The following is a 22721-nucleotide window of genomic DNA, read 5'->3' as shown; positions in this document are numbered from 1 at the left end:
ATTTTAGGATTCCAAATCCTATAACTTTTTTTAAAATCAGAAACCAAGTTGCGATTCTGATGTTTTCTGACTTGAGTCTGTAGAGGCAATAGGTACAGCTACTTTGGGACTTGATTTTAAGTTTATATTGATATTACTTTGCCAGATATCAATAAAAAAGGAAATGGTGGGTTCCCAAAGGTTTGGGTAGTTCTCAAACCCTTTAGTTGAGTTTTCAACACTGAATTAATTCGTATCTCTCATGAAGACACCATGACCAAGGCAACTCTTATGAAAGAAAGCATTTAATTGGGGGCTTGCCTACAGTTTCAGAGGTATAAATCCATTGTCATCATGGCTGGGAACGTGGCAGAACACATAGCCCTGGAGCATTAGCTGCTGGCTACTTCCAGGTTTACAGACAAAGAAAGATCTCAGATCCCACCCTAGTGACACACTTCCTTCAACGAGGCCACACCTCCTAATCCTTCTAATCCTTTTAAACAGTGTCAGTCCCTGGTGACTGAGCATTCAAATGTATGAGCCTATGGGTGCCATTCTTATTGAAACCACTGCACATGGGTTTCTGGGGATCCCGACTCTGGTCCTTTTGATTGGATGGTGGATACTTTAAAACCTGAGCATCCCTCTTTTTATTCTGCTTTATCTGCTCTATCTGTCTGTCCGTCTGTCCATCTGTGTGTGTGTGTGTGTGTGTGTGTGTGTGTGACTGTGTCTGTATCTGAGACAGGATCTCATTTACCCCAGGTTAGCCTCTTTATGTAGCCTAGAATAACCACTCTGAACCTCCCACTACCCCTCAAGTGCTGGGATGATGGGCATAGCGGGTAGGCATTTCATTCACTGAGCTACACCCCCAACTCAAACCGACATTCTTTCCTTCCATCACTCCTCCAGGTCTGCCAGTTCGTTGTCTCTGTCAATGGGCTCAACGTGCTGAATGTAGACTACCGCACTGTGAGCAACCTGATTCTGACAGGCCCACGGACCATCGTCATGGAAGTCATGGAGGAGTTAGACTGCTGAGCAGAGGGACGTCCCCGCTGGTGCCCTGTCCCAGGACCACACAGCAATGACGTGACAAGACAGCCAGACAAATGGATAATTGGGACGTACAGATCTTTTCTCTGTCCATGCACACCTTGAATTTCATGCAGTGTTTGAATGTGGAAGGATTGGGTAACACATCTTTAAAAAAAAAAAAACACAGCAGGGTGTGTGGTGGCTCAGGTCTATAATCCCAATACTCAGGAGGCCATGACAGGAGCAGTGCTGCCCGTACAAGGCCAGTCTCAGCTCACAGTGTGAGTGCCCCTCTCAAAAACGGTGTGTGCTCACATGCGCATGCACACGCATGGGCTCATGCCAACGTAGATGACAATAGCCAAACAATTTCTCTTTGGGGTGGGATTGCCTTACTAGAGCCCAGTCCATAGTCCTCGACCATTGGTTTTCATGGTTGCAGACAGTTGCTGAAATAGCAACGTGGGAAAATGCCATTTTCAGAAGAATGATTAGTATATAGTTTACGTCATTTCTATTGTTCTTTGGTGGCAGGGATAATGAAACAGCGCCTGCAGTCCGGAATACTTAGGGCACGGAGGGGAAAGAGGAGAATCGCTTGAATTCTGGTGGTTGAGCCAGCCTGGGCAACATAGTGAGACCTCCACATTAACAAAAAGGTTTCTCACCAAAATTAGCCTGAGGCTGTTAAATAAGCCTAGATTTCACTGTCTTAAAGTGAAAGTGACATCCTTAGGGATGTGACTGGCTAACAAGAATTTCCACAAAGGTTCTTAAGCATTCAACAGCGTAAAAGCCATCATCACGGAGTAACTTTTTCCTCTCTATTTAAATCTTCTTACTGGGGTGGTGGGGCTTGCTAGGTCTCCCCTGGCTACTGACTTCTCCTTAATTTTCAGCTTAACCTGTTTCAGGTATGGCATCAATAAATAATAAAACAAACCTCCGTGTCCCGGGTGGTGGGGATGGGCAAGGAGACGATGCTCACAGCAGCGTGACCCTCTGTTCTCTTTCGCCCCATACATCGGCTCCAGCAGCTTTCTGGGGTTCATTTGAAGTCTTCCGGGTGTGAAAGCAAAGAGGTCTGTCCCTGCCCATGGAAGACTCAAAGTCAAACCTCTGCTGAGATTGCACTTTGCCAGGATCCGCTTTTAAGGGATTCGGCTCCAGTGCAACAAAGTTGAGATTCAAAACGCCTTCTTAGCCTGGATTTTTGCAAGCCTTCTAATGTCATGGGATGTGCTGCTCCTTTCAAGATCTGCTTGCCACTGCCGCCTCTGTCTTGTGTTGGAATTCTTCATCTCTCTTGTGTGTGTTTCCTTGATCTAGAAAAGACTCCCAGAGAATCAGACATGGTATCCTGTGCCTGTAATCCCAGCACCCAGGAAGTGGAGGCAGGAAGATCAGGTGTTCAAAGTGAGCCCGAGATATAGGAGACCCTGTATACCAGGAGGGGCGGGGGATATATTCAGGGTATTGGTATGGAGAGGATAGTCCTCAGACTACCAAATGAGAGAGTCATTTTGCATACAATTTTGAACAGAGAGGCTGCTTTCTTATTATGCATTAACAAAATAATTGGTTTTTTTGTTTTGTTTTTTTGATTTTCAAGACAGGGTTTCTCTGTAGCTTTTTGGTTCCTGTCCTGGAACTAGATCTTCTAGACCAGGCTGGCCTCGAACTCACTGAGATCCGCCTGCCTCTGCCTCCCGAGTGCTGGGATTAAAGGCGTGCGCCACCACTGCCCAGCTAACAAAATAATTGTTATGCCTCAGTAATTTCTTAGTGGGAGGTGATCATCATGTATTGGTACTGGTGGAATACATCTTATTAGCATATATATGCTAATCCAACTTTTCTAGCTTTGGTAAGAAAATAGGATTTTGAAGCACTATGGGATAGCTGACACTAATATTACCCATCTATGTCTGAAAAAGATGCCGCGTGAGTACACTTATGCTACGAGCAAGGCTCTCTGCTGTGGCGTTTAATGTCTATGCTCTCCTAATTCCCTGTCACAGCCTTTTAAGATAGCTGTTGTCACCCTCATTTTTAGATGGGGACACTAGGACTGAGGAGATTCAATAATGGTCTATAAGTTCAAGCACCTGTGATAACTATATAACCACAGCCTATTTCTCTGATGCTAAAGCCCCTTTGCCTGTCTGCCGCAGACTTCCTATTTAGAGGTTTTATATTCAGGGCTCTTGAAGACTTCATGGGTTTTTGTTTGTTTGTTTGTTTGTTTTTATTGGCCTGAGAGGTCAATACCGTCATCACCCATTTTATAGATGAAGAAACCGACATATGGTTCATCATATGTTCAAAACAGCCCAGCAACTCTGTAGACCTTATCATGTGGTGTGTTTGTTGCTTGTTTTGAGACAGTGTCAAGCTCCTGCTCCTCAATTCCTAAATGGGATTACAGGCTCACAGCCCTGCACTCGGATAGCTTTAAAACCCCAACAGAGGAGTCTCAGCTGTTTTCTGTCTTAGGTGTTTCTGGGCTGACGGAAGAGGAAGGGATGCCTGTGGGGCACTGCATTCTTCTTGCTGCTTACCTGCAAATGCCAGTTGTCTTGAACCCGAGATCCTATAATTTCCCTTTAGCCAAACTGAACACCGTGGAAGCACCTCTCTGTACTCCACACAGCCCCTCCTTCTAGCCATCAGGGAGAGAGCGAAGAACACTTTAACTGGTTTATTTGGCTCTTCTCATCCCCAGTTTAAAGGCCAGGTGCCAAAGGACATTTGCCACCTCAGCAAATATCTTTTGACCTTGAGTTAAGGTGTCTCTCTCTCTCTCTCTCTCTCTCTCTCTCTCTCTCTCTCTCTCTCACACACACACACACACACACACACACACACACACACAGTCTCATAATAATTAGTGGATATAGATACTGCAATGGCCCCCAGGACCTTGTTTTACTCATTCAATGTTTGCATACATGGTATCTTATTTCTAGGATGTTATTTCTCCCTCTTTGCCCAGGAGAAATTATTCTCATTACTTTCTTTGGATGTCATCTCCTTAGAGAAATCTTTTCCAGGTCCCCAAAGATTTCCTTCCCTATGTTCTCCAAATGTCTTCAGACCCGTAAATCCCATCCTATCCTCTATGAGAGCAAAATGACATTTACAGTGTCATTGCCCACCTCTCAGCCTTTGGGAGGTAGAGGCAGGAGGATCAGGAGTTCAATGATAGCCTTGGTCACAGAACATGTTGGAGGCCAAGCTGGTTCATATTAGATACTGTCTAAGACACCCAAGGAAGTGGTAGGACCTCATGAGAGAACCACAGGTACCTGGGGGTTTGCCAGCAGAACTGTGGGGCCCCAGCCCTTTCTCTTTTTTTTTTTTTTTTTTTTTTTTTACTTCTTGACCATGAGATGAGTGAGCAGTTTGGTTTCACCATCTGCTCCCACACAATGCACTAACTCACCATAGATCTCAATGAGGTCAACTAGTCATGGGCTTAAACCTCAAACCCTGTGAGCCAAAATAACCCCTTTCTTGTTGGGACCCAAAAATGTGGGCCAAATCTGAAAAGTTGCCCCAAAAAGGTGGCTCTCGACACTTTATCAGTTGATTGTCAGAGGTACCTTGTTATAGACATAGATAACTGTCTAATACACATGGCTTCATGTATCTTGTCTCCAGGTTGCCTTTGCTCCAAGTTGAATTGCCACAGTTCCAGGTCATGTAACCCCAAATAATCTAGAAAGAATCTACAGCCTTCTCTTCTTTGGATTAAAAATTGAAAACCCCAAAATGGTTCACATCGTTTTGAGAACCAAAGCAAGTCATAAAAGTAGCTCTAGGTTGGATAGATAGTGCAGTGCCTGGTTGTGGCTGAGCAGCGGTGGTGCACGCCATTAATCCCAGCACTCGGGAGGCAGAGGCAGGTGGATCTCAATAAGTTTGAGGCCAGCCTGGTCTACAAAGTGAGTTCCAGGACAGCAAGGGGCTACACAGAGAAACGCTGTCTTGAAAAACCAAAAAAAAAAAAAGCAAAACAAAAACAAACAAAAAACCAACACAGGTTGTTCTTCCAGAGAACACAAGTTTGATTCCTAGCACTGCATAATGTCTCACAACTGGTGTAACTATAGTTCTAGGGGGTCCATACAACCTTACATGCATGCAAAACATTCATATACACTCAATTAAGATAAATAAATCTTTAAATTAAAAAAAATAAAACTAGCCCAGAATCCAGGAGAATTCCAGTGGGGAAATAAACACCATCTTTTATGAGAAGACTTACATGGAATTTGTGGCCATTTTCAAATCTCTAAAAGTAAATGCAAAAAAAAGCAGTCATTGCTCATTGAAGGTAGTTATTGAAAGCTTTAGGATCTCTGGGTCCAAATTCGTATCCAACCATTGGGTGGGAGTGTCAATGAAGTCTGATTTCTAATGATATTTTCAGAGTCCATAGACCTAAAATGTTAGTGCCGTGTGCTATGTAGAACACAGTTTAATCATCTCATTTGACTAACAAATGAGGTATAGAACGGTCTTGTGCTATACCCAAACTCATGAAACTTTTCAGGATGGAGTTTGAGCTTTATGCCTTCTGAGTCTCCTGCCATCCAGCCCTGTTGCAGTAGAGCTGAAACAGGCCTATGGCATGATGTACTCAAAAATCAAAGCAGTACCTGGTGTCTGGGAAGGGAGGGGAATATCATCTTTTATTGTTGTTTGTTTGTTTGTTTCAGATTCTTATTCTGAATGTAGGCCATGTTGGCTGGGAATGTACTATATATAGCACAGGCTAGTCTCAAACTCAACCATCCTCCTGCTTCAACCTCCTGAGGACTAGAATTACAAGCCTGAGCTACCATGCCTGTTTTCAGTTATTTTGGTCTTCATGTGTATTGGTGTGTCTGTGATCTTCAAAGAGGAAATGACACCTACTGCCTGATATAACTTACCTACACACCTTGGACGCTTTCCTTCTTGTTCCCTGAAAAAATATTTTCAAAGCCAGGCTTGATGACTCACACCTATAATCCTAACATTGGGAAGCTGAGGCAGGGGAATTGCCATGAGCTTAAGGCCAGCCTGGGCTACAGAGACTTGGCCTACAAAATAAAACTAGACAAAATTTTTTTTAGATGTCTGTGTACAATGTTTTTTTTCTTCTTTTTTTTTTCCCTTGTTCTAGTGGAAGAATGTGTACAATGTTTTATGCTTTAATGATGGGAAGGAAGACAGTTTTGTTCTGTAATTAGCACTGTATGTGCAAATTAGAAGGCCATCTTTTGTCGAAATGAAAACGGCGCTATTGTCCTCTGGTCCGTTTCTGCCTCCTGAGGTTTAATTACAACTAGATGTGGTGACCCAGCACAAGAAGACTCATGTTGGAGAAAGGAGTTTTAGGCTATCCTGGGCTCACACAGAGACCCTATCTAAAGAATAATTTATCAGGCCTAGGATCTCACCCCTCTGATCCCAGCACTGGCCATATCCAAGGCCAGCCTGGACTACACGTGATACCCCAAAGGCATAATAACTAAGGCTAAGATCAAGAGATGGTAGTTAAGATGAGGAAGGCAAGCCATCTTCACCTAAATGTGCCATGACGGACTTACACCATTGGTGATGGCTGGCTTCTTTTGGAAGGACAGACACCAAGGTTAAGAATATCGCTGCTTTCCATTCAAACAGGAGTCTTGAGTTTCCAAACTTTCCTTTCAAAGGTCCGGTGAGATGATCCACTCCCGAGGCCTGCTTTAAACTGTCAGTACTGGCTCTTCTCCGCAGGCTGCTGAGAAGTCTGTTTTTCTTTGCCTATAAATGAGCAGAATAACCCCAGGGCACTTTGATGTGGCTGGCTGGGTGAAATTGGTTGTTGCCATCAATCGTGATTTTCTGTCACCTGAGCTTCAGGTGGAATGTATACTTCTTCGATTACAGTCCCCAAAGGACAAAAGAGCTGTGTGCCAAAATGAAGTTCGCCATCAAAGATCACATATAGGATTGTTAAATGAGTTTAAAAATACCTAATATATAGCTCTATTTTAAAATTTGGTGAGAGTGATTTGCTATCTTTATTAAATCTGTACTGTAATTCTTAAAAATGATTGTATGAAAACACAAGGGCATAGCATGAAATAAATGTTACATTAAAAATGACTTTTTGGCCACTTTTTGCCCAAAGAAGGGCTGCACTTCAAGCTGAATATCTAGGTTGACAGAGAGACAGACGCATGGTCCTGTCTTACTTGGTAAAGGACCCTGAGGTCCCCTTGTGGGTGTGCTCAGTGATAGGCATTCTCTGCAGGTCTTCTGGAGGAAAACTACATTAACAAGCTTCCTCTCGCCTGCCTGATGCTCACCCACTGACCCCTATTGTCCTCCAGAGGGAATAAGAGAATTTATTCTGATCTGAGTTATGAGTGACACATCCACACTAGGCAGCCGACAACCACCTGTAACTGTAGTTCCTAGGGATCCCAAGTCTGCTTCTGGCCTCTGCAGGTGCCTGCACAAGGGGCACTCATGTACACATGGGTGTATTGTGTGTGTGTGTGTATGTGTGTGCACGCATGTATGTGTACATATATACTCAGGCCCACAAAATAAATCTTAAAGGACAAAAGCCTTACTCAGGAATTTGATCTGAATATCAGGAGGCAGTTACAGGTTACAATAAAGCAGGGAACTGATCTCAGACCACCTGATGACATTCTTAGCTTTGGGGTTGGCTACATTCCACAGTTTTTACCGAACACTGTAGGATGGAAAATCAGGAGCTGGAGAGATAGCTCAGGAGTTAAGAGCACTGGCTGTTCTCCCAAAGGTCCTGAGTTCAATTCCAGCATCCATACATATATTGGCTCACAACCGTTTAAAACTATAGTCCCATGGGATCTAATGCCCTCTTCTGGGGTGCAGACGAAACAAAATAATTTTTAATTATTTAATTAATTTTAATTTGTATTAATTTTTTAATAATAATAAATTTATGAAAGGATGGAGGATCAGATACAAAGAGTGGGGATAAATGGCGACTAGCGTGGCTAAAGAAAGCCCAGGATGATTTTGATCTGGAAATTGCAATATTTTGACTTCACAATCATGAAGTTCTACTCAGTCTTCGAAACCTTTAATCTTTCTGAGGGAACTTCGTATTGCGAAGGTCATTGTTGGCAGGTGTTACCTTGTGCTTCTAATTTATTATGTATTTTCTCAGTCAGCTGATAAATAATTCTGTGTTGGGAAATTAAGTGCAGGTGTCGGGGAGAGTGGCTTTTCAGATGCAATGAGAAGTCAAACAAAAGACATTAGATTTTTCTGTCACTTATCTACTTCATTCATTCATTCATTCATTCATTCATTCATTCGAGAAATCTTACTGAAGACTCGGGTTCTAGGGTCTGAATGTGGGCCCTAGGAACATTGGAGGCATGTTCTGCATCCTCTAGGAACGCTGGAGGCGTGTCCTGCATCCTCTAGGAACGCTGGAGGCGTGTCCTGCATCTAGGAATGCTGGAGGCGTGTCCCTGCATCCTCTAGGAACACTGGAGGCGTGTCCTGCATCATCTAGGAACGCTGGAGGCGTGTCCTGCATCCTCTAGAAACACTGGAGTCCTGTCCTGCATCCTCTGTCTCACCCTTCAAAGCTCACCTGTAGGCCTGTCTCCTAGAAGTCTTTACTCCAGGGATCCGGTATTACAGAATCACGTGGCTGGGCACGTTGGCTCAAGCCTGTATTCCAGGAAGCTGAGGTTGAGTGGGATGTTTGCCATGAATTTAGAGGCCAGCAGGGGTTACCAGCAAGAGCAAAAGAGAAAGTAGAAGTGTCAAGTGCTGTAAAGCCCTGCCTGGCTCAAGAATGCGGACCCCACACAATAATCATTGTTTTACTTTGTTGCATTATTCTAGTAATTTCCATTGAACTATATTCTTTTCGCCTCTTATCTAAAGAAGACACAGGGGTGACTATGGAATTTATTTTTTGTTTTGTCTTCTTTAGTTTGGGGGGGTTGTTTTGTTTTTTGTTTGTTTTCTTTTGGTTTTGTTTTGGTTTGGTTTTTGGATCTTTTCAAAACAGGGTTTCTCTGTAGTTTTGGAGCCTGTCCTGGAACTCACTCTGTAGACCAGGTTGGCCTCAAACTCCTTCCTCTGCCTCCTGGGGATTAAAGACAAGGGCCACCACCACCTGGTTAATGATCTTTATTTTAAGGTCATCAGGTTTGGTGTAATATTCCAGATTTACTAGATTTTTATCTGGCATCAAACTCTTTTTCCAGATGTTTGTACTCATTTATTTCATTTTATATTTTGCAAATTTATACATTTCTGATCACAAATTATCTATTCTCTGGCCAACAGACCTTCTAAGTGCGACCGGGAACAGAGCTATAGCCCAAGGGCTGCCTAGGCATTTTCTTTCAGAGACCTCAACTTAGTGGAAAGCTCAGATTTTTAGAACACAGAAAAGAATTTGGGGATAAATCAGTGCAAAACAGAGTTGGAGTTTATTTATAATTTTTAGAGTAAAGTTCTTTGTCATATAAGGGTCAGCACCTGAGCCAAAGCACAGTGGCTTGTGCTTGTAATCTTATAGCAGTGAAACTATTATTATTGCTGGGAAGCTGAAGCAGGCAGATCCCTGGTGAGTCAGCCTGGTCTGTGTGGCTGGTTCCCAGTCAAGTGAGGGACGGTCTCAAAAAACAAAGAAGGGTGGATCCTAAAGCACAGCACCCAAACTTGACCTCTGACCTCTGCAGGCCCCTGTACACACATGTACACGTGAATACAAATGCACACACATACACACAGGAAAAAGGCTTTAACATAGGTAAGCACAGGCATTGAGAGAAGAGAGACATATAATAGAAATTCAGCAATATATACTCCAAAGCACCTGTCCAGAGGGGGTTGTATTTAAGTGTCTTAACCATCAACACACAGGATTTTGGCAGCTTTAAAATTTCCATTGTTCAAAATGTTTAAAATATTAGGCAGTTATATTAGTAATTTTGGAATACTTATTTTGAACTATAGAGGTTTTTTAAGCTGTTGTTTTCGGTTATTTCAGGTTTTGAAATTTTATTTTTATGTGTATAAATGTTTTGCCTGCATACATCACATGCATACCTGATGCCCCAAGAGGTCGAAAGAAAGCATTGGATGAAGGCATTGGATCTCCCTGGAACTGGAGTTTGAGACAGTTGTGAGCTGTTGTGAGCTGTGAACCCCAACAGCTGTGATCCCGAATTTCTGGTAAACAACTTGTAATGCTTTCTGCTCTGAGCACGAGACACTCAGGACTTCCTGATGGCAGGGGAGTGGTTTCTGGTGCGTTTGGCTGGGGCATGGCTATCAGTTAAGGATCCCTATGTAAGTTGCCCCTGGACACAATAAAGGGAGCATTCTGGTATGAAGGATGGCCCATGCCTCTGTCTATGTGTCTTTGTGTGTTTCAATCTCCAGCCCCTTGCCCGGTTCACGAACTGTGTGGTAGCTCATAGAGTGCGGGTGAGCATGATGTGCTACAGTGCTCTAAACACTCCGGCCCCTGTTGTCATTGGTTTGGTGGTGGTGGTGGTGGTTTAGATAAGTTCTCATGTAGCCCAGGCAAGCCTCAAAATTGCTGTGAAGCCGAAGATCAACTCCTGACCCCCCTGCTCCTTCTCCACACCACATACTGGGATTGCAGGCAGGCCACCACCATGTTGCCAGAATTCAAATCTTAATCGGCTAAAATTGAAAAGAACGTGGAGATAACTAACCGAAAGGAAGCTTTAAAACTTCAAATGTGGGGTTAGTGAGGTAACTCAGCCACTAAAGAGCCTGGCTGCCAACCCTGACAACTGATTTTGATCCCCTTTCTGCCCCCATAAAACCCATGTGGTAGAAGGAGAGAAGCAACTGCTGTTAAGTTGTCCTCTGACCTCCATACACACCGGCATCGTGACTCGGGTGCACCCACACACATATACACACTAAACAAATACATTAAAGTCCCATGTAAAACAATTCCACAAGGTGCACGGCGCGACTATTTCCTGCTGCATCAGACTCTGAGGAGTTTTACGGCCTCTTAGAAAAGCAATAAAGTAATTAACATGTGTACAGTTGCCGAGTAGTCTATCCTACAGCTATAGTCTCTGGACACTTGGGGGAATTTGTCTTGATTACAAAGAAGTTGCTTGTACTGAATACACCTTCGTTGAGACATCATTCTTCCTGGGGTGGCCTCCGAGTCTGGAGGTGTTGGAGATTCATGCCGAGGTGACGTAAGCCACACTGCTGCCAGGGCTTCTGTTCATGCAAGCTTTGCTTTCTGTGGTCAGAAAGTGGAAGCGCAGGCTGCTGCTTGCTGGGAGCGTCTGACCACGCAGCCAGCAAAATAAGGACTCGCTCGGGAAAGAACTTGGCTAAATCGTCTCCCTTTTTTTTTCCTTCCAGAACTTGACAACTTTTTTTCCTTTGCCTTTCATACTGTGTGACTCTCTCTGTGTATTTCATGCCCTATGTCCTTTGCTTCCTTGGGTTAAATATTAAACCCATTTCTGGAACTCTGCCATGCTTGGGTCCACAAAGACCAGTTCCTAACAAAGGCTTCGCGAAGGTGGAGAGGGACACCTTGCGGTCCAGTCAGAAGGGGCAGAGCCTCTGACGGCCAGGGCTCTGTCTGGATTGCTGTTACTGTAACACTGGCGGTGTCTGGGTAGGGCTGGCGAGACAGAGCAAGGGCAGATTATATAAGATCGGTATGTTTCTGCGGCTGTGCAGGCTGAAGAATCAGACAAGTGGTCCTTAAGCCCAACCCCGCTAGTCCAGGACCGGGTCTGACACAGGAACATCAAGGCTAGTTAAATAGTAAGCAGGGAAACTCCCAGATGGGAGAGGTAACAGCACAGAGAGAAGAAAACAACGAGCAGAGCAGGCTCTAAGGGACGTGGCAGCCCAGGATGCCTGTCAGCTGCGGAATACAAAGAAGACTTGTTTTTGCAGATTTTTCTTTCACGGCCGGCATGAGCCACATCTGCTAAGAAAACGCTAGTGCTTTCTATGTTCCACGTGGCAGAAGGTTCTTGAAGCAGGGCCCATCCTACTTCATTAATGTTTGGTTTCTTCTTATCATAGTATAGAATAATACATTTCCCATTCCCCTACTCACTGAGTGGCTTCTTGCCTGTTTCTTGTCTGGCACACTTTTCTAACTGAATCTGAAAGGGAAAACAGCATAACATAATAGAATATTTAAAAAAAAAAACAAATAGACTAACTTCTGAGATACCTTATAAATTTCTTGGTTCAAGTAGGCATTTTGAGGACGAGACACGTTCTTTTTTTTTTTTAACTTTATTTTATGTGAATTGGTATGAAGGTACCAGATCCCTAGAAACTGGAGTTACAGACAGTTGTTAGCTGTCATGTGGGTGCTGGGAACTGGACCAGGGTCCTCTGGAAGAACAGCAAGTGCTCTGAACCACTGAGCCATCTCTCTAGCCCCCAAAACATTCTTACAAATAGCCAAGAGAAACCAATTATGGTCATACCTCTAGGAAGTTGAGGCAGGAGAATCAGGAACTTAAGAGCAGCAGGGGATACATAGCCAGACTTTTGTCAATAAAATGAAAGAGAGAAAAAATGAGCAGTAATAGGTAACTGCATTAGCATCAGGATGAACCTGGCTCCGCCCTTGAGGACCCGACAGAGTGCATCACACCCTGCATCCCAGGCAGGCAGTATCCTGTCTCTTTAAAAGGCAAAACTCAGCCTACTTCTCTCTTTTCTTCCTCTTCCCCTGTCTCTCTCTCTCTCTGCATATCTCTCTCCCTCCCTCCTTTTCTTCCCCCATTCCCTTTATCTCATTAACACTCCCCACTTAAATTCTGCATGTATGGCTTATTTGTCTCTCGCCCACCGCCAGGGTCCCTCCTGCACAGAATTGTTACAGTTAGGGCAGCGGACGTAGTTTAGTGGTAGGAAACTCGTTCATCTTGCAGAAGGCCTCAAGGTTAACCTCCAGCACCACACTGGCACATAAACCAAGAGTTGACATTTATTGCATTCTAAATATATGCCCCCTGCTTTGCTAGATGTGGAAGATTTATAACAATTTCCTGATAGGTACTCATAAAAATCCCCATTTTATTGTCAAGGACCAAGAGCACAAGGTCATGGCACGCACTTAATGGGGAAGAAAAATTTAGAACAAAAATGTTCCTTTGAGAACAAACCACTTCTTAAACTTTTAAACTTACTTTTTAGAGATAGTCTTACTCTGTACCCTACACTGACCTTGAAGTCTAATCCTCCTGCCTCAGCCTCCCAAGTGCTGGTGTAGCAAGAGGTGCCTCTTTACCTCCTGACTCTGTTCTCTGATTTGTGTTCCCGTTTCTGCTCCCCTTCCCCATCTCTTCCTCCTGCTGATTGCACGCTAGGCAGATGCTCAACTACTTAGCTACATCCCAACACTTTCTGTTCTTTTACAGTTGAGGACCACACCCATTCCCCTCCCTTGAGGTGAGTAGCTGGGGCTGGGTTCTCTAACCTGGTAGATGCTCTTTATAGCCATGCTTTATGCTGCACAAAGCCATGATTCCTTCTATTTCTCTCTTTTTCCTCTATACTGAGCTCATTCTGTTCATTTCTAGGATTTCCTTTGCCCCTAAACTAGAAATATATTACCTTTGATAAGCTTCCTTTGTAGTTCCTGTTCTGAGAGCGCCCAATCCACTTATTTCTCGTCCATGCATTTCATCTGATCCTACATAAAAACTGACACTCTTGCTAGCTGGGTACCGTGCCTCTGTTGACTATTAAATGCTTATCACGATGGGTGGGAAGCGAAAAAGCAATCTGGTGAGTCCTGGCCTCTGACATCAGACTTGGAGTCACAGCCTCTTCAGCCATGGTCCTCAATAAGCCAACTGAAAGAGCCAAGTCCATAGAAAGCAGAAAAGTTTTCTACAAAAAGATTCATTCAATGTGTCCTCATGGGAAAGTCAAGGCGATCTAGCGAACCTCCCAAGTCTTCAGGCCCTGAAGAGAGATAAGATTGGAGTTTAGATAGAGAGCCAAGGTTATGCACCGTCTAGAAGTCACAGTCTAGGCAAGGTCCTGCCCACCACAGACCCACTATTATCCGGGCTTCAATGCTATCCTATGAAGTGTCTGAGGAAATCATTTTGAGAGACAAGTTCCCCGTCTGGCTGGGCATTTTCCCTTTCCCAGCGTGAAATTTCCTGGGGAAATTTCCATTTCTTTGGGGTCTATTGTTTCAACAGGCTAACAGACACCCTGGGAGACCTAAGTGTCTCTTTAGAATATATTTATTTTTTGCTAGTCTCACTGCCAAACTCCGAAGTTTAGGAACTGAATTAATGAAATTCTTATATTCCACCTCACAGTGGCTATGTGGTGGATGTTTATAAAGAAATTCTCCAAACTTGTAGTGGTCCCTAGCCTTTCCAGAAACGGAAGTCATGCTGATGCTGTTTCCAGTTCCCCTCTTTGGGACTCCACTCCCCTCTTGTTCATTTCTTGAGGCAGGCTTGTGTGTCTTTAATTTCCCTAGAGCCTCCTGAAGGCGCCAGCAAGGTCAGGCTGACATCTGGTGGCACAACAGGGACCTTGGTGGGCAGAGAAAATCAAGTGAGCTCACAGCAAAAAACGCAGAGCTAAAGGGCACAGTGATTTGCTGAAACAGACCCTTAATCCTCACATCGAAATAGGAGCCGAGGCAAATGCTTGGGCTGCTGGGTTCTTAGAGCTTTTTCCTGGAAAAGGGCAGCAGCCACACTTGCTGCGGGCTTGATGAATGTCAGTGCTGTTTGGCCCAAAATGACCATCTTCTTTTTGTTTGTTTCTTTTTGTTTCTCGAGACAAGGTTTCTCTGTTGCTTTGGAGCCTGTCCTGGAACTTGCTCTGTGGACCAGGAGACCAGGCTGGCCTTAGACTCACAGAGATCCGTCTGTCTCTGCCTCCGGAGTGCTGGGATTAAAGACATGCGCCCCCGCTGCCTGGCTCAAAGTGACCACTTCTAAAGTCTCTCTCGGTGCGTCTTCGACTCAACCTTGCCTCAGCCTTTCACCTACCTGCTTTCTGGCTTCCAACCGGTACACTTATTCTAGTAAAAAACAAATGTCTGAGGTAAGAGCAATGTTCAAACATGACAAAGTGGTTGGCAACATTAAGTAAAGTGAACTAAAGGGCTCGTAGCTGGGCAGGAGTTAGTCAAGGTGACTGGTGAAGAGAAAGGATAGGGCCGATCAAAGTGATACTATAATTCAAGCTGTTTTGACCCTGAACGGTAGACCTTGATCCTGTTGTGTGTGGCAGAGCTGAGGGCCAGACTTCCACCCAGAGTTCTTTACTTGGGGTCTAAAGATTCTGGATGCTTTTAACATTCACCTCATAAATATTCATAAAAATTATTTAAAATCTACCATGCAGAGTCCATGAGTCTGCTTCCTACTTAGGGACAGCCCAATTCAATCCATCTTTGGAGTGTTCTGCTTAGCTTTGTTTTTTGTTTGTTTGTTTGTTTGTTTTGTTTTGAGGCAGGGTCCCTCTACATAGCCCTGGTTTTGCTGAACTCACTTTGTAGACCAGGCTGGCCTCGAACTCAAAGAGAGCCACTGGTTTCTGACAAGTGCTGGGATTAAAGGCGTATGCTACCTTAGCTCTGCTTAGCTTTACTAATTAAACTAATTAAACTGCTGCTTTGTTAATAAACAGCTGGTTAAAAGGTCTGTCTCTTAGCTGAATTCATCTGTTCAAGACAAAAACCGAGGAGGAGAGGCAGATGGATTTTTGTGAATTCAAGACCAGCTTGGTCTACATAGGACAGCCAGGGCTACATAGAGAGATTCTGTCTTAACATAGGACAGCCAGGGCTACATAGAGAGAGACTGTCTTAGAAAGAGAGAGAGGGAGAGAGCGGAGGCCGGAGGGAGAAAAGAAAAGAAAGAAATTGGCTATAAAAGAAGCCTTTGATTGTTAAAAAAATCTCAATGTCTCTGTACACTTATGAGCTCAAGAGAAAGCACCCAGTTGGTAGAGGACTCCCCGACCCCAGCCCTGACTACATGACAGGGTCACAGAATGTACACATTGTCTGTCAGTTTCAACCACAAGCTAAGTGTTCTTCCCCTTCTTTGGAAATGTCTCTGTTCACACCAACTCCACCATGAGTGACTTGCAATGACGTAAACGTCTTAAAATGAAAGCAAGCTAGTCCAGAAACAAAGGCCGCATTGGTTTGTCCAGCAAGCCTTCTGGGGTCAGACAATGGGAGGGCTCTGTGAGGGACCCATACCACAGCGTGCAGGAACAGAGCCAGTCTCTCATATGCCTGCTGGAGTCTTTTCTCCTGACCCCAAAGCCCAGAGGACTTTTTCATCAACTGCAAGATGACAAGAGTCTCCTGTAGCCTCTCCTTCAAAAAGCACCCTTTTGGTGGGACATTTCTTTCTATTCTTTTCTGTAAAGGTTTTTGTGTTTTGATTGAACCGGATGAAAAGCAGAACCAGATTCCAAATTCCCATGCCTTACTGCACAGACAGGGTCAACCTCCCCAGCCCGTTAAGGTGGACCCATTGCCCATGAATGAAAACCATCATGTCACGGTGTGGGAATCTTACATGGTTTCTCCTAAGGTACCTTCCCTTGAAGTCTCATTTGTTTACACCCAAACCCTCCAGGGAATAAGGATCATTGTTCCATTTCTTGGTCAGGAGTCACTAGATACTGAAAGTCTTGCAGAAGACACGGTGACAAGCTGGTGACAAGCTGGATCAAGCATCCCTACCACAATGGTGGAGAAAACTTGGTGGGGACATTTCTCTCCACGAGAGTGTCTACTCAAGATCAGTTCAAGTCAAGCATGTGGTTTTAAAAAAAAAAATAGATAGATAGATAATGCAGGCTGGAAATTAAAATGCAAGGCTATTTCCTTTCCAGTCCCCTTGCCTTCTGCTGCCCTTGACCACCAACTGACTCTACCCCTTTCTTACCCTTTCCTTCCCCATTTTCAGTCAAAATCTGTTAGGCTTCCTTATCAGCTTCTAGCAGTATCTTCAGCATTCATCCTCTGGGTGGCTGGGAGGAACCGACGAGCATAAATATGGGGGTAGGACTGAAAATGTGTATTGGAAGCTTCGCAGCGGAGTCCCTGTACAGAGGCTGTTTGAGCCCCTGGAGGAAGGCAGACAGGAAATAGAGCAAAGGTCAGCCAGCACCTAGACAACAGAAGCTGTGCAGAGGCAAGCCCCCCACCCCCACCCCACATGCTGGTGATCAACCAGAACTTGACGTGGAGCTGAACTCTGCAGTCCAGACCAGTGGAAAATGCTAAGCCTGTAGGAAAGAAAAGATAGAAAAGAGCACAACACCAAAAAACAAAAACCGAGAGAGAGAGAGAGAGAGAAAGAGAGAGAGAGAGAGAATGCACCCAAATTTTCTTTCTATTGCATATTAGGTAAATGATATCAAACTGGTAAGTCACGGATGTTAAGTAACACCTCTAGTTACACTTTCCAATAGGCTGTTGCCTGGTTGTTTGGTCTTATAATTAATTAAAGAGCCCGGCAAACTCATCTTGATGTGCTGTTATGGTATGGTTCTTTTTTTAAAAAAAAAAAAAAAACATAATTTCTAAAATGCCTCCAAGAACGTTAAAGAATGGTTTGCTGGTTGCCAGAACTTTATGGAATTGATTAGATCCTAAGGACTCTGATGCCATCAATAGTTAAACTGTCTGATGGAATGATAATGTAATGGCATTATTGGTAGGTGGGAGACAGGAGGTAGAGTCTGGTTACAGAAAGCTGACCATTTTGTGTCTTTGAAGGATATATCTTGCCCCACCCTGTTCTTGTCTGCTTTTATTACTGTCTTGTTATGAGGCAGGGTTTCATGTTGCCCAAAGTGGCCTCAAATTTTCAGGCAATCTTGAACTCCTGATCCACCCGCCTCTGTCTCTCACCCGCTAAGGTCACAGGAGTACACCACCACTCAGGACTGTTTTTCTTTGCTTTCTGTTGAAACAGGGTCTTGGTAGAGAGGAGGCTGACCTTGAACTTACTGTGTGGTGCAAGCTGGCCTCAAACTTGTGATCCTTCTGTTTCAGCCTCCCTAGGGCTGGGACTGTAGGCATGAGCTACCTCTGGCTCTCTCTCCTTCCTGGCCACATTAGCTAAATAACTGCTCTGTGAAATCCTCTACCTGGTGCAGCACCTTACCATAGGTCCAGAGTCAGTGGAGCCTGAGGGCCATGAACTGTAAAGTCTGAAACCATGAACCAAAATACATCCTTCCTTCTCTTTTCTTCAGCTATTTGACACTGTGATGGAGAAAAAAAAATACGCATATATACTATAATCTCTAGCATATAACTCCGCAACAAGTTATTCATCTTGTATGAGTTAAATATGAATTAAAGGCAGCATCCAAATGCTCTTTTTGTTGTTTTTTTTTTGTGTTTGCTGTTGTTGTTTTACTTTGCTTTTGTTGTTGTTGTTTTTCAAGAAAGAGTTTCTCTGAAGCTTTTGAGCCCGTAGTAGAACAAGCTCTTGTAGACCAGGCTGGCCTTGAGCTCACAGAGATCTGCCTGCCTCTGCCTATTGAGTGCTGGGATTAAAGGATTGCATCACCACTGCCCGGCCCAAATGCTCTTTTAATATCCTAACTTTGGCAATTTCTCCATGGACTATGAAATATAGAAAAAAGTAATGGAATGAGTTATTGGTACCAGCCACTTTCAGATTTTGCCTTGCTTAATCCTTACCAAATTTCACAGAACTGTTGTAAAATTAAATCAGATGAGGTGATCCATGCAAGAGACTTAGAGCACGTTTGGCATATACATCTTACTGGTTCAGGTAAGTTTAAAGACTGGACAGAGCGGCAGATGTTTGTAATTCTGACACAGGAAGTAGATAGAGGCAGACCCTGAGTTTTAGACCAAAATTGGCTACATAGTAGAAACCTATATTTTTTATAAAAATGAAATAGAGGAAAAGCATTGCGCAGTTTCATTCTCAGTGCCCACTGACTGTGAAACTGTGTCAACTGTGATTGACGGGCCAGACATCTGCTCATCAATACCGTTTCCTCTTTCTGGCGGCGTAGGAAGCATCCATTGCTCTGCTTTCTTTCCATATAGGCGAGACAAGTGAGATCAGTTCTGGAGAATGGTGTATGTGTACAAATTGCATATGCAAAGTCAGTTCTAAGAATATTCTGTAAAGGCTTAGATGGCTCAGTTGGTTGAGTTCTTGCCACACAAGCCTGAGGACCTGAGTTTGACTCCAACTGTTATCCCACCCAGTGCTGGGGAGATAGAGACAGAAGGACCCCAGGAAGGGCTCCTGGCCAGACAGATTAGCCTAATCGATGGGACCCAGACTCCAGTGAGAAACACCAGATAGATAGACAGTTCCTGAGGAGTGACATCAGAGGTTGATCTTTGACCCCCACACAGACCTGCATACATGTGCATTTGGACACACATAAACCTGCAAGCATATGAACACACACACGTGCACACATATACACACACTATTCTGTGAGATCTCGTCCTCCCCTTCTCTGCTTCCGTGGGGCTGGGCAAGTGGAAGGATTCTGTGCAGAAGAGCCACATGGTGGGTGGAGTTTGAGTCCCTGCTTGAGTCATCAGTGGAAGAGAGTACCTGACTTACACTAGGCTATGCTGTGGGCAGACGACAAGTTTTTATGTATCAAGGCACTGAGAGTTGGGAAATTATTTGTTATTGAAGCGAACATTAGCATATCCTGATTAACACAATGGCGCTCTCTCTCTCTTTCTTTCTCTCTCTCTTTCTTTCTCTCTCTCTCTCTCTCTCTCTCTCTCTATATATATATATATATATATATATATGTACACACACATACACACATATATTTGGTAAATCTCTACATATATATATATATATATATATATATATATATATACACACACACACTATGTACTAGTATATATATATGTACTAGAATTTGCTTCTAGCACTTTCTACCACTGAGCCACAACCCCAGTGTGGCAGAAGACTCACACGAGAAACCAATATCTGCAGAGCTGTGTGGAATTGAAATTTTTGGAACTCTCTAGAGTATCCTGCTGAGAGGTGAAGCCAGGCTTACACAGTGACCATCGCAGAGCTGACACACAGATCAGGAGTGCCCCACTGCAGGCACTGTGTTTTCCATCAGTTCTGCTAAGTCACAAGGTCCCAGGGGCCAAGGCAGGCTGAATCATATTAACTGAGGATGTTTGGGGGAAGGACGATCCAGTGCTCGGAGGCGCCGAGAGAGCCATGGTGAACTACACAGAACTACAAAACAAATCACGCACTCAGAAACCAAAACAGGGAAACAAAGTGGATTATAGAGCCATGAAATCCACACCAAGACAGGGGTCTCAAAGGTGGCATCGAGGTTAGGAAATGACCTGAAAGTGGATGCAGGCTGCTTGGGAAGTGGTGGGGATTGGTGGGAGGGAGAGGGAAAAAAGAGAAGGCAATGGGGGTGAAGATGACCTACGTAAGGTCATGTACACACATGTAAGAGAATGTTAAGAGAGGATTCATTCCTTTGGAGCCAGGGAGATGACATAGTCAGTGAAAGTGCTCATCATGAAATGGGAAGGCCTGAGTTCAGATCTCCAGTACACATGTAATTAAAAAAAAAAAAAAAAACAAGATCTGGGCACAGCGACACTCAATGTAACCCCAGTAGTGGTAAGGCAGAAACAGACAGATCCTTAATACTCACTGACCAAAACCTTAGGTAAACCAGTGAGCCCCAGGTTCAGTGGGGGATTGTGGCAAAAAGTAAGGTGGAAGGTAACAGGATAATTCCCAGTGACAACCTCTGGTTTCCACATGGACACACACACACACACGGACGCACACACATGCACACATATACACATGCACAGAGAGAGCAACCATTATTTTGAATAATTAATATACATTCATTTTGAAAGGAAATGGGGAAAAAAAAGGATCCAAGCTGGAGAATGAGTCACCAAGCTAGATACTGAGTCATGGAAGGATTTTGGAATCTGATTTTACTGTGACATTGCTAAGAAGCAACACTGATGGATAGAAGCCAGGCAAGAGTAAAAGCATCTTAAAACCCCAGAGTATTCTAGCTCTACCCTCACAGGTTGTATTACTCAGTACAAGTACTCGATCTATAAAGACTAACCCTATTATCACTCTAAGAGGTTGGATGGGGAGACCACTGATCTCTCTCTAGGGAGATCAGTTACTTCACCTTCAGTCCTGAGCGTTCAGTTCATACGTGTGCTCATAGATGCTAAGAGCTTGTTTTGCCTTCCTTGGTAGACATGTGAGTAGCTAGTTACATAACTGCTTTAGGAAATGTACTTCATTGAATATGATTTTAGTCTCCTATCCTGAACATGGCACACACATACAAAACTTTAAACATAAATTAAAAAAAAAACTAAAAAAAAAAACCAATAAATACAAAAGAAAATAAAATAATGAAAAAACAGACAGGATTTTATTGTCTTTTATTAGTCACATGGCAATACAAGCAATCAAGAAATAACATCAACTGTTGGGGGCTGTGGACCCTGAATTTCTTGTAACAACTTGTTATGCTTACAGCTGCTCTGAGCAAAACAACAACTTGTTTTCTTGTGTTTGCAGCTGCTTTGAGCACGAGACACTCATGAGTTCCTGATGGTAGGGGAGTAAATTCTGGTGGGTTTTACAGCTGGGAATCCCAAGAGCTGGGGCGTGGCTATCAGTTAAGGATCCCTACATAAGCGGCCCTGGAACACAATAAAGGGGGCACTCTTGTATCAAGGATGACCCTTGTCCCCGTGTCTTTCTCTGTGTTTTTAAATCTCCAGCCTAGTTCCCGGCTCACTTACCGTCTCCTAGTGCAGGCGCTGAAATCATTCACCTGGGATATTTCTGAGAACGGAAGAGGCAACTGTTACTGATTAGGCTGGGGCTGCCTCTGCAAGCTGGGAGGTCTGTTCATCGTGTGTTAGGGAACAAGGGTGGCCCCATAGGAAAGCATCCAGTGGGGCTGAAGCTTAGTAAAGCATAACCCCAGAACCATGGATCTCGAACCACGGATCTCATCACTGGCATTGCAAAGTAAGTAAATAGTCACTTTTAACACTTAGTCAAAGAGAAAAGTCAAGAAACAAAAACTGAGACTCAGGTGATTCTCTCTGAAAGTGCTTGCCATTCCAGCAAGAAGACCCACATGCGTAAAGAGCTGGGTGTGGCTGTGACTTGTACCAAGCTCCGGTGCAGTGAGGACCAGGGACAGACAAGCTGACCCTTAGAGTTTGCTAGTCTAGCTGACTCAGTGGGAGTCAGTCCCACTCAGTTCCACGTTCAGTGGGAGACCCTGTCTTGGGGAAAAAAAAAGATGCTGGACAACTGAGAGAAGAACCTGATGTCAACCCCCGGCATCCACACTCATATGCATGCGCTACACACACAAACATGTATGTACACCTACACCTGAAACACACAAAATAGATTTATATATCTTTTATGAATGTTTGTTTCCATATGTGTCTGTATACCATGTGCATGCCTGGTACCTGTAGAGGTCAATAGAGCGAGCAGACCAGATTCCCAGGAGCTACAGTTGTAGTGAGGGGATGTGAACCCAGGTCCTTCCGAAAGAGCAGTGCTCTTATCTCCGCAGCT

The 22721-nt window shown here is 44.0% G+C and overlaps 1 protein-coding gene across 4 annotated transcripts in view; it reads left to right on the top strand.

Annotated features, from left to right (window-relative positions):
• The window catches only part of Deptor (DEP domain containing MTOR interacting protein), a 153096-nt gene extending 145929 nt beyond the window's left edge, over window positions 1-7167 (top strand). Inside the window, exons 9-10 of one of the 4 annotated variants that reach the window (XR_012909644.1) lie at window positions 898-2478; window positions 4926-7167. Coding sequence is in view for 1 of the 4 variants with exons in the window: in XM_075961005.1 (XP_075817120.1) it covers window positions 898-1026 (129 nt within the window). In the remaining 3 variants the exon portion in view is untranslated. Of the gene's footprint in view, window positions 1-897 lie in introns of all 4 variants that reach the window. The other 3 variants (XR_012909643.1, XR_012909645.1, XM_075961005.1) reach the window with 3 other exon arrangements.
• The last annotated feature ends 15554 nt before the right edge of the window (window positions 7168-22721 follow it).

This window comes from Microtus pennsylvanicus, chromosome 2 (genome assembly GCF_037038515.1).
Source record: "Microtus pennsylvanicus isolate mMicPen1 chromosome 2, mMicPen1.hap1, whole genome shotgun sequence".
NCBI classification, from domain to species: domain Eukaryota; kingdom Metazoa; phylum Chordata; class Mammalia; order Rodentia; family Cricetidae; genus Microtus; species Microtus pennsylvanicus.
Note: the sequence above shows the minus strand (reverse complement) of the source record. Positions and strands in the feature narration are given on the sequence as shown.